At 32.8% G+C, this 12,715-nt stretch overlaps 1 protein-coding gene across 1 annotated transcript; it reads right to left on the bottom strand.

The window, feature by feature from the left end:
• Window positions 1-9,603: 9,603 nt before the first annotated feature.
• Window positions 9,604-11,424, bottom strand: LOC127287521 (uncharacterized). Its single transcript, XM_051314512.1, has 3 exons — window positions 11,367-11,424; window positions 10,524-10,682; window positions 9,604-9,842 (listed from the first exon to the last, which is right to left on the bottom strand). Exons 1-3 carry the CDS (start codon window positions 11,422-11,424, stop codon window positions 9,604-9,606), a joined length of 456 nt encoding a protein of 151 aa, XP_051170469.1.
• Between the last annotated feature and the right edge of the window lie 1,291 nt (window positions 11,425-12,715).

The raw sequence follows: 12,715 nt of genomic DNA, 5'->3' as shown, positions 1-12,715 counted from the left end.
TCTTTAATTTTAATAGAACAATTATAGAACGTGTTTGCTGGGTAGGTTTTATTAATTTTCTTTGCATAGTCCGGGAATGAGGGACTTTTTGTAATATTTACTATTTTTAGTATTAATCTACAAATGTGTAACAAATTACTACGTTTTTAATAAATAATATCTCAAAGTATTACATTAACCTCAACATTTTTTTTGAAAAAATTACTAAATCCTATAGTAAAACAGTAAGACCATCATTTGTAACCAAATACTGTTTATCGTAAGAAAAAATGGTAAAAGTTTCTTATTATTTGTTAGAAACGAGTGCAGTATTTGAAAAAACTATAATAAATTCAGATGGAGCGTTAACAGAAAATTACTACAGTTGTTTGTAAATATACTACCTGTTAAAAGTAAAATGGAAGAAAAACCTAACTAACCTAAACGTAAGATTCGCTACGGAATCTAAATACAAGAACGCAACACATACATACTATTCTCAGTTTTCTCGCTGTTCTTATATATTAATCATAAGTTCTTGTTACCACTCGCGAAATAAAAAATGAAGATGCCATCTATTAAGAAGAAAATGGCGCGAAATTTAAAATTCATTATTCTGCAATGTTATTCAAACCAAAGATATTTTATTTACAAAAAAGACTGGAAGCTTCAAATTTTTTAATAAATTTTTTTTATTAGAAATTAAATTTGTATAATTTTAATTTTTTATTATAAGTTTGGATTTTCATTTATAGGTAGTTTATAATTAGTTATGTTAGTAGCCAAAAGAAACACTCGCGCCGAGTAAGCATCACTAAAAATTGGTACAGTGAAAAGTATCTTTCGATACACAACCTTTTAAATTACATTATACTTTAATATAAAAAGACAAAGTTGTCTTTTATAATTAGATAACTCATATTCTAGTTTTTCCTTTCTATGATTTTGCTACACAAAATATTGAAAATTACTATTTTACAATAAATATAAATTCTTATTAAAATAAACAAAATTCTCAATTATTGTAATACATTTTCATAAAAGTCCTTTATTTTCGAAATATGCAAAGCAAAACAGTAAAACATAGTGTTACATTTTATAAAAATTAATCCTATAGATCTCTCCGTGTGGATCCCACCCGACTTTATCCGCAATGTTTTTTCATCGTTTTTTTTGTTATTTATGGTTTTTGGATTTTTCTCGATAAATAATCACTTTTTTAAAAAAATGTATACAACATGAAATGTCTCCTTAAATGTCAACAAAAGATAATTCATATTAGAAAATATTGTGCTACTAATCTAAAAATTAATTTTTTTACCAAAAAATCCCCATCTCGTGAGATTTGCTACTTACTACTTACTTACCTACTTCATACTTAGAAACTTTATAAAAATCTATTAGACGACTAGAGGTGCATAACGATCAGAATCACGATTTTTGTTTGACAAGATTACGGCTTGTCTTTTGTTAAAGAAATATTTATATTATTTCATATTGTTTAAGGGGGCACTCGCAGTTGTTACTTTCAAAAAATCGATTTTTTTGCATTTTCTTAAAGTATATATTGTCATATATATTTTTTGATGACGACAGATGACGACAGTCCTCCAGATGAATGCGTACAGTTGATCGATCTATGAACAAATTTCATGACAATCGCAAACTTCGACGTGGTATTTTCAAATCAGAAACTGAATATTTGCCAACAACTTTACCATTTTTGTCTGACAGTTGGACTGTACCTGGACCATAAACTTTAGAAATAATAACTGGACCTACGTAACGGTGAGCTAACTTAGAGGAATAATTTTCAGCCTTATTACTTAGCTTTTCGTTCGGATAATAAACCTCCATTCCCACCTTAAGTTCAACTGACAGTTCTCTATCGGCATTCGACTTGGCAAGTCGCTTTTCAAAATAATTCTGCAATTTACTTTCGACTTTATGATGTAACTTGTCGATTACTTTCATGCGATCAACCCAAGCCTTCGCCGCGTTATCGGCAATTTCGTCACTATCCACCTCACAGTCGGTTGATTTTAATTCTCGTCTCGCGATAGCCTCATACCCATGAATCAAGAAAAATAGAGAAATGCGAGTACCAGTATGAGGTACGGTGTTACATGCGAATTGTACTTTTAAAAAATTCTCGTCCCATTCTTTATGATTTTGATTTATATAAGCGGAAATTATGGGTTTTATCGTTCGATTTACTCACTCTACCGGATTACACTGAGGGTGAACCGACGGGGTAGATATATGCCTAATGCCTCTGTCCAATAAGTACGCTTTGACATCTTTATTTATAAATTTTTTTCCTTCTATCTGGCACGATAGACTCCGGTATTCCCTAACAATCAAAAACGGTGTCAAGTATATTGACAACAATTTATCCCGTTCGGTGTCGGATTGCGAACAGTTCAATGAACTTTGTATATAAATCATAAACGATCATAATATCAGAATTTCCCTTCTTAGTTCGAGTTTGAGACACTATTGTATCGATCGATAATTGAGCCCACGGTAACCGTAAGGATCGTGTAGTTAATCTAGCTTTAATAGGGTTTTGATTAAATTTTACCTTGATACATACTTCGCAATCTGAAACATAAGATTTGACATCTTGCGTCATGCCTGGCCAATAATAACTTTGACGAATTCTGTCAAGAGTTTTATGTGAGCCGAGATGACCTGCTTGACGTAAATCATGATTCTCACGAAGTACTGTCAATATATTTGAAGGCAAAATCTGGACGAAAATAGAATAATTCGTCATTTTCAATTTTCCAATCATCAAATTGACTGGGATGATTCTTAACTAAGTCAAATTTGGTTTCATACCAATTCTGATCGCCAATCGAAGCTAACTGAATTCGACCCTATACAGCATGATCCACAACTTCTTCCCAACCAGACGGATCTACATCTATGTCAAACATACGCGAGAGAGCATCTGGCGCCTCATTTAAAGTTTCCTTACGATGTTCGACAGTCATATCATGCTGATATAAATAAATTGCCCATCTAGCTAGACGACCTACAGGATTTTTGAGTCCATGCAACCATTGCAAAGCCTGGTGATCTGTGATGACGGTAAATGGCATGCCTTCCAAATAACACCTAAACTTCTTAACAGCCCAAACAACTGCTAAGCACTCTTTTTCCGTAGTCGTATAGTGAAGTTCCGCACCTCTTAATGGACGACTCAAAACCTCGATCAATATTTCCCTTCCAGAATCAGGATCTTTTTGAACAAGGATCGCACCTAGACAAAAATCACTAGCATCGGTATATAAAATAAACGGCTGTCCCGGTATAGGAAAATAAAGACGATGAGCATCGATCAGAGCCTTCTTTACTTCATCAAAAGATTTTTGTTCAACTTCTGTCCATTTTCATAGAATTTTGACGCTAGTAAGCTTATTTAATGGAACCTGTATCCTAGCGATATTCTTTAAATGCCTATAATACCAAATAACTAGACCGTTAAACTGACGCAACTTAGTCCTATCTGTTGGAACAGGAAAATCAATAATTGGTTTTATCTTCTCGGGATTAGGTATCATTCCCAACTCGTCAACAATATATCCGAGAAACTTGATATCTTTGCAGGAAAAACTGCTTTTCTCTCGATTGATTTGCAATTTAGCCTCGCGAAAAACATCGAAGACAAGAGACAAAATTTCGAGATGATCTTCGAAAGTCTCAGTCACAATGATCCAATCGTTAAGATAGGTAAATACCTGATCCACCACTTATTCGGGAGTTCCTTTTCCTCAAGAAGATCACGAAACCGCCTTTTTAATATGTCCATCAATTTTTGAAATGTTGATGGGGCTCCTGTGAGTCCATACGGCATTCTGTTCCATTCAAATAACCCTTTCCCTTCAACAACAAAAGCAGTATACTTTCGACTATCTTCATTCATAGGGATTTGATGAAAAGCCTCACTCATGTCAATAGTCGAGATAAATTTAGCCTGATGTAATTTCGAAAGGATTGATCTCATATTATGCAAAGGATAAGCTGGCTTTTTGGTTTTGCGATTGAGGGGTTGATAATTAATGCAAAACCTCAATCCACCATTGGCTTTTGGAGCAAAGACTGGCGAAAAGGCCCAATCACTATTACTCCATCGTATATACCCTTTTCCAAACAAATGATCAACTTTCTGCTCTAAAAAATACTTCCGAACGATCTCACTTCGACGGAAGGGTTTTTGACGATGTGGAATACTGTCTTGCAATTCAATTACGTGTTCAACCAAATCTGTTAAACCAGTACTTTCTCTGTCAAATTTTATAAATTCCTCATCAAGAAAATTCTTTAACCTCCCAGATTCATCTGTCGAAAGACTCTGAAGAAAACTAGAACCTGTGCGACGATGCGATAATGATAGACATGTTTACCACCTGCTAAGCTTCAACTTTTGTCAAAAGGATCAAGTTTGACTTTGAAATCCAACCAAAAGTCCATTCCAAGAATCAAATCACTTGATCACTCCGGGTCTATAACACCCGATATCTTTTCCTTAAAAATAGAAACTGCAACCGGGATCCTGACAGTTTTCACCGGTTCTGAAAGAGAATGGCAAGGGCAATATACTCTCCTCTGGGCAAGACGATGCACCATGCGAGACGGCAATCCAAAAGGTCTCCAATTCCTTATAGCCTCGTGATCAATCTCATCTGAAGGAACACCTTCTTCTATTTGATCACAATAAATAGTTGACAGATTAATAGAATTCTTAATTTCATTTTCTAACTCTTCGCAAACCAAGTCATCAAACTCATTCTTTGCCTCAGAAGAACTAACCGAGTCACTACCAAACAAACTAAATTTAATCACGGCTTGACGTGAGGAATCAAACCGAGAGACTATATCATCTGATTCTCTAGTCGGTTCAACACTCGTTGAGAAACAACAAGTCTTATCAAGATCCTTGGTCTGACTTATATTAGATAAAGAATTAAAATTTTTATCCTCCTCAAGTACGCCCTTTGGTTCAATAATTAGAGGTTCAACTACTGAGGGCTTTTGTCGTTTCCCTGATTAGCACGCGATGATTGATCTTTTGTACTTGTCTTCTTCGAATGACTTGACTTCTCAAATTTCTTTAAATTCTGATCAAGTTTTTGTCGATTAATGGATTGGGCATTTCGTAACCCAGACTTGCTCTTTGAGCGATCGGATTCCCTACCATCAACAGCATTTAAACCAACTCCTTGATCGCTATCAGAGTGATCTTCAGAAGTATCAATTGATTGTTCACTTTCAGAATCACTTTCCACTCGAACAGCACACAAATCCGACCAAGGTTTCGATCTAATTTTCTGCACGTCTGCTGAGCGATTGTAAATATAATTACACTCATTGCCATAGTGCAAGAATTTCCGATAATTCTTTAATGACAAATTCAAAATTTCAAATGTTTAACGAGGGTTAAATTTGGACAATACAAATCCTGGGGGATATTGCATTCTCTCAAAAACAAGACGCGCTCTACATGCAAACTCGGCTAAACTCTCTCCCTTGGTGACTTTTAAATCGCGAACTTCAAGAAGGAGGTCGGCGTCATCCTTTTTGACACCCCACTTAAAGTGAAACGCACGAGCAAAATCTTTTCATATACGCCAATTTTTCTTGTTTACGAGGTACCAAGATCTGTACGATCCTTTAAATATTTTTGAAATACAAGGGACAAACAAATTCCGATCTATTCCACTCGTACTCAGATAGTCTTTAAGGATTAGCAAGAATTGCTCTGGGTCTTTTTCTGTTCTGGGAAGAGGAATTTTCCATGAGTTGACAATTCGACCGATTTGAATAGCGTTTGAATTCTCCGCACGGGGCTGCGGATGCAAGGAATTCAAACCATCCCGCGGTCTACTTGACAAATGACCTCCAGATCTTGATTGATCAATTGACGGAAAGCAATTTCGTACTTGTTGATCATCCTCACTAAAATCACTATCATTCCATGATAGTTTTCTCTATCACAGGACGGATTCAAATCACGTGGGTAACCTGAATTAAAATTGCCACCACCGACCTGCATGACATCGCGCTGAAAAGATGCTAACATTTGTTGATACTTTTCCTCAGTCACGTAAATTTCTTCATCTATCAGTGTCCCGTCTGCCAGAGGTTTGCCGATTATTATTTTTATTATTCGAGGAGAACGATATTATTATTATTGTTATTTATTCCTGCTTGTGGGGGAATATTCCGACCATTATTAATTTCATTGCCCACTGGTTGTGGAATCTCATTCGACAAACCAGGATCGCCATGAAAACGAACGCGTCTGGACTCATCCCCGACTTGAGTCTCATGAGAATGCAAAGTTCCATTCTCGCGATTTTGGCCTATATTTTGATCATCGAAAACCTCAGAGGTAACTGGAGGTTTATTTTGCCGCGAATCTAACTCGTTCAATTCTTCATCAGACGAAAAGGATTGCTGATTCAATCGCGCCCCTCCCCCTTCGGAGCGTAAGTTACCCTGATGAGTTGCGAGATCAATTACGGTGTTACACTTGACAGTCAACGTATCTAAGGCCTGTTTCAATGCATCTATTCTTCGATGCATGGTTGACGTAATATAAAAACGTTTTACCCCTTCCCCTTCTAATGGACGATTGCATCGAAAAACCGAGAAAACTCCCTACGCTATTCTGCGATGACGGCTTTAAAGTTCCCGGATTTTGATCAAATTGATCTCCCGAATTTATCGCGCCAGCGTTTGTAAGGGTCTTTAAGTGCGGATTTTGTATTTCCTGATTTGACGAATGTCCACTCGAAATTTGTTAAGTTGATCTTAAATTATTAGTTGTATTATTTTGTTCCCTTAATAACTGATTTCTATTTGGATTTCGTTTTGGTCGGAAAATAAACATTGACGCCATTGTAAGCAAAAATTACGTTATGTCAAGTCGATGACCGAACAAGAAAAAAAATTTTCGTTAATAAATAAATAAAAGCTTAAAAAAAATAATGCTTTTATTCAAAATTTTTGTTATTAAAGATTTTGAAGACAAGTCCCACAAAAGTTCGAGGTATATTATCCGATCCTGTTAAAAAATAATAAACAAGAGAATTTTGTTCAATAATAAATATTCAATAATACACTCAAAACAATAAAATGGAACTTTCCTTAAATAATAATTGTCAAGTACATAAAATCAATAACTTGACAAATAACAAAAAAAAATTTATAAGTTATAAACAACAATTATCGAAAATAAAATAAATAAATTATAAATTCCCGCGTGAAAAAGGAACCATGGACAAAATCATACAAACCTTGGGCGAAATTATTTGCCAAGGTAAAAATGATTTAAGCAATGTTTCACAACCTTGGCTCAAATTTGAATCACCATTGATTATGTCCGTTTCCCATGGTACAATTTCCCATAGGAAATTTTTTTTAATTTTACGGATTTTTAACCATTGCTAAAATCTTGGAAACCATGGGAAAATTAATTTTTTAATTTTACTAATTTTGGGCCATTGCTAAAATTTTGGAAACCATGGAAAATTTTTTTTTTATTTTACGGATTTTGGGCCATGGTTAAAAACTTGCAAACCATGGGAAAATATTTTTTAATTTTACGGATTTTGGACCATTGCATAAATCTTGCGAACCATGGGAAAATTAATTTTTTTAATTTTTCTATTTCGGAGCATTGCTAAAAATTTCGAACCATGGGAAAATTAATTTTTAATTTTTCCATTTCGGAGCATTGCTCAAAACTTCGAACCATGGGAAAATTTTTTTTAATTTTTACATTTCGGAGCATTACTGAAATCTTTCAACCATAGCTAAAATTAATTTTTTCAATTTTTCTATTGCGGAGCATTGCTGAAATCTTTCAACCATGGGAAAATTAATTTTTTAATTTTCCCATTTTCGAGCATTGCTGAAAACTTCGAACCATGGGAAAATTAATTTTTTTAATTTTTCTATTTCGGAGCATTGCTCAAAACTTCGAACCATGGGAAAATTAACTTTTAATTTTTCCATATCGGAGCATTGCTGTAATCTTCCAATAATGGGAAATTTAATTTTTTAATTTTACTGTTTTGGACTATCGCTAAAAACTAATTTTGCACCTTTTGGAAAATTATACAAACTATGTACATAATTATATTGTTTAAAATTTTGTTATAAAATAATTCAAGTCACTAATTTTTTATTAATAGTTTAATTGTTAAAGTAAATTGTTAAAGTAAATTGTTAAAGTAAATTGTTAAAGTAAATTGTTAAAGTAAATTGTTAAAGTAAATTGTTAAAGTAAATTGTTAAATTTAATTATGGAATGATATCCAATTGAAAGTAATTATATATTATGAAATTATTTTGTATGGTATGAAATTTAACTGAATTAAATGAATATAAAATTAATTAATTTAAATTATAATTATGTAATGTGAATTAAATAAAATTATTGTCAAAAAAATTATTTGTTTTCTGCTTTTTTTTGATTTGGTCATTTGAATCATCATCTGAAGTCTTCTCATCTGTGGTCGACATCTTTTTAGGTCTTTTTTTACTGTTTGTTTGTTTTGGATGACGTAAGGTTCCACACATATTGTTGATCACATTTATGTACTGTATATTTGTGAATGCTTCTTCCGTGTTTGTTCTTTTTCTTTCAATTTATACTATACATAATATTAATATAATTTTATAATCTACTATAGTTTGTAGTTTAAATAATTTTTAAAAATCATTATAAGTTTTCATTAGCTATTGCGAAATTTTATGTGTAACTTATAGATAATGAGTAATAAACTGCTTACAGAAAACAGCTTCTCGTATATTGTCAGATATTCCCTCTTTATTTCCCTTTCCTAGAGCTGTCATGTTTGACAAGTTTTCCTTTCCTATAAGTTCCGATATTAATCTCCGTGTCAAGTCTTTGGGGTTACTTCGGAACCTCTTCAACATAAACAATCTTGAGGATTGTATATACACGGGGTACTCTTTACGTAATTGCGTCATATTCTGTTTTAAAAATATGTAATTATGTTAAAAATGAAATCTATTAATTGAAAATATCATTATAATTTGAATTTTTTTGAAACAATTTTATATTATATATTTTTATTAATTTATTTAATATTATGTTAATATATTCGTTAATAAAATTTTAGTAAACAATTGTAAAATACTTCTAGTGTAGAAATAAAATTATAAAAAAATGATATTGAATATTATTAAACTGACTGTTGATCCTGAGATTGATTTTTTGTTATGAACATGACTTTTGACCCTTTCGCGCACGAGTTCTAAAATTCTTTCTATTAATACTACAGTATCCTGAGTTACATCTGTAAAAAATATATATTTTTTATTTGTAATAATTTTTATATTTGAATAATTTAACAGAAATAATCCGCGTAGAAGGTGAGGGTTCCCGGTAGGGGCCTTTACGACGAGTGGGCTGAACGGATCTTTTTTATACGGGAATAATTAAAAAATACAAGTGTATTGGTTATAAAGAAGTTATAGGTACCCAATCCATCAAATATATTTATGAGTTTTGATGTAAGTATCTCTGATTCTGTAAAAACAGTAGAAGATTGACTTTCTTCATTTTCATCTATTGTTTCATCATCACTTTTTTTCATTACTACTTGTGTCTTTAATATTATTGAATCTTATTTCCTCTTTCGTATTTTCTTCTTGCTCTTCACTTCCTTTTTCATTGTTTATTGTATCTTCCCTAGTTTTCTCATCTTTTTCCTCTTTTTTCTTATTCCCTTGCTCTTCACTTTTTGTTTCATTTCTACTTGTGCCTTCACTATTATTGATTCTTTTTTCCTCTTTTTTCTTTTCTACTTGCCCTTCACTTCCTTTTTCATTATTTATTGTATCTTCCCTATTTTTCTCATCTTTTTCCTCTTTTTTCTTATTCCCCTGCTCTTCACTTTCTTTTTCATTACTTCTTGTGTCTTCACTATTATTTTTCCATTTCTCCAATTTTTTTTCTCATTTTCTTGCTTCTCAATTTCTTTTTTATTATTTTTTATATTTTCACTACTATTCTTTCCTTTTTCCATTTTTTTTCTCATTTTCTTGCTTCTCAATTTCTTTTTTATTATTTTTTATATTTTCGCTAATGTTCTTTCCATTTCTCAATTTTTTTTCTCATTTTCATGCTTTTCAATTTCTTTTTTGTTTTTATTTTTATCATCTTCACTAATATTCTTTTCTTTTTCTAATTTTTTTTCTCATTTTCTTTTTTATTAATTTTTATATCTTCAATACTATTTTTTTCATTTCTTTTATTTTCTTGCTCTTCCCATTATTTTTTATCATTTATTGCACCATCACTATTTTTCTCAACTTTTTTCTCTTTTTGCTCAAATTTTGTTTCACTATTCTTATTTTTTTCAGATCCACTTTTTCCTTTTTATTTTTCATACTATCATTGACCGTTTTTTCCTTTTCTTCTTTTTGTTCAATCTTCTTCTTTTTCAATTTATCAATTTCTTCGTCTTCCCTTTCTTTTATTTTATTTCTTGAAGCTTTACTGTCTTTCTTCACATCTTTCTCACTTTTCTTTAATTTTCCTTTCTCATTTAATTGTTTTTCACTTGTTGTAGCTTCATTGTCTCCCTTTCCTTTCCAAACTATTTTATCAATTTTCTGCATTTCTGTTTTATCATTTCCTTGTCCTTCGATTTCTTTATCTTAAAATTTAATTAATTAATAAAACAGCCCCACAAAAAAAAAGTTTCGTGCGCGGCAGACCAGACTAGTCATTTCCTATGTATTTTGACGCGCTGAACACGAATCCGAAGTCCGTTTTGCTCCATCACGTCAGGATTTTTTTCTAACCTCCAAAAACCTGTCAGATTTTGAGAGGTAGGCTATTTTTTTTAAAAATTGATGGATTTACTTCAAACTTGGTATCTAGGGGTTTTTTAGGTCGCTGATGACGAATTTGAAGTTAGATTTTCAAAATTCAAAATGGCGGCTTCAATATGGCGGACGAATTTTGTAAAAATTGATGGATTTACTTCAAACTTGGTGTCTAGGGGTTTTTTGGGTCGCTGATTACGAATCTAAAGTTAGATTTTCAAAATTTAAAATGGCGGCTCCAATATGGCGGACGAATTTTGTAAAAATTGATGGATTTACTTCAAACTTGGTATCTAGGGGTTTTTTGGGTCACTGATTAAGAATCTATACGAATCTTTCACATTTTGAACCCCTTGCAGGGGATTCAAAATGTGACATTTCATAACAGTCTACCAAAAAACATTTTGGAGTAGCCATGGCTACTCCGAAATGTATTTTGGTAGACTGTTATGCAGCGGGAACTGTAACTTTTTGTTTTGTAATGAACCAGTTTACTATTCTTAAGAACTGACAGTTAGGTCTCATTGCTTCGTAGAGATCAATTTGGCAAATGCACAAAACTTTTCTCATTGTGGTAATAATGTGACAATAAGATGTAAAAGTTAAATAATAAATTTTTAAGCAATGAGATACAAAGGAACATTAATATCCTCCATCCATCACTATCTTATTCCTTAAAAATACATTGTTTACCTTGTACGTTTTGCACTTTTATTGTGTTTCGGCACAATACTAATCCTGCTGCTTCGATAAATGTAGTAGGCGATGAAAACTGCCCCGAAAGGGGATGTGTAGAATGATTCGCTTCCTGTTTATCGAAGTAACGAAGCCAGCGTAGGCGCGCTGCCCTGCAGGGGGACGTTAGGGTGTGAGAATGATGCCGTAGTGTGTCCGACGACGAGTTGACTTTGTCCTCGTCAAAGTCGGAAAGCTCTCATACTTAGGCCTGGGGAGGTATGAGGGTTATCACCCCTAGGACGGCGGACTCACCAGCGATCGGTCCAGGATCCCTAACGTGCGGGTTTTCACATAAATCATGGCTTCTCAAAATCAAAACAATAATAAAACTCCAAAGGCTTTAAAACTTAATTTTGCAGTAACAACGTCGGAACACTTATGCGACAGCAATGCAGATGCATTTTGTTACATATGTGGACAATTCGATGTCCCCAAAAATCGTAAATTAATAAATGAAAATATCAAACTGATCTACAAAGATTGTTTTGATCTTGAGATAGCCAATCAGGATAAAAATTAGGTTCCACACAAAATTTGCAATTCCTGTTACACAATGCTAACTCGTTGGAATCACACAAAAGAAGATAAACTAAAGTTTATAAAGCCAACTTTGTGGGAAAAACCATTAAATCAAAAAGATTGTTATTTTTGCAACACCAATGTGCAAGGATATAATAACAAAAATAAAAAAACATATTGTATGCCAACGTCTCAACTGTAAAAAAACCAGAAATTTCATGCAATCCACCTTCCTCTCCCAAAATCTTGCAAATTGACAGTTCAACTGAAGATGTTCTAGATTTTGAAAATAACGACATGAGAACCGATGATGAGGACGACTATTACCTTCCGTATGATGAACAGGAGATAAAGATTCCACAAACATTTAATCAAGAAGAACTTAGCAATCTCATTAGAGAATTAAAATTACCGAAGGATTGTGCAGAACACCTAGCATCAGTGTTAAAGAAGAAAAACTTGTTATCAAAAGGCACAACAGCTAGCTTTTATCGAGACAGAGAAAAAGAATTCCGACAATATTTTACAAAAGATGAAAATCCGTCGTTGGTATATTGTTCAGATGTTGTCGGACTCATGAATAAATTAAAACCAAATATATACA

The sequence above is a fragment of the Leptopilina boulardi genome, unplaced genomic scaffold (assembly GCF_019393585.1).
Source record: "Leptopilina boulardi isolate dan_hultmark-lab unplaced genomic scaffold, ZJU_Lbou_2.1 LbouV2_371, whole genome shotgun sequence".
Lineage (NCBI taxonomy): Eukaryota > Metazoa > Arthropoda > Insecta > Hymenoptera > Figitidae > Leptopilina > Leptopilina boulardi.
This window is presented reverse-complemented; position numbering and strand designations above follow the sequence as displayed.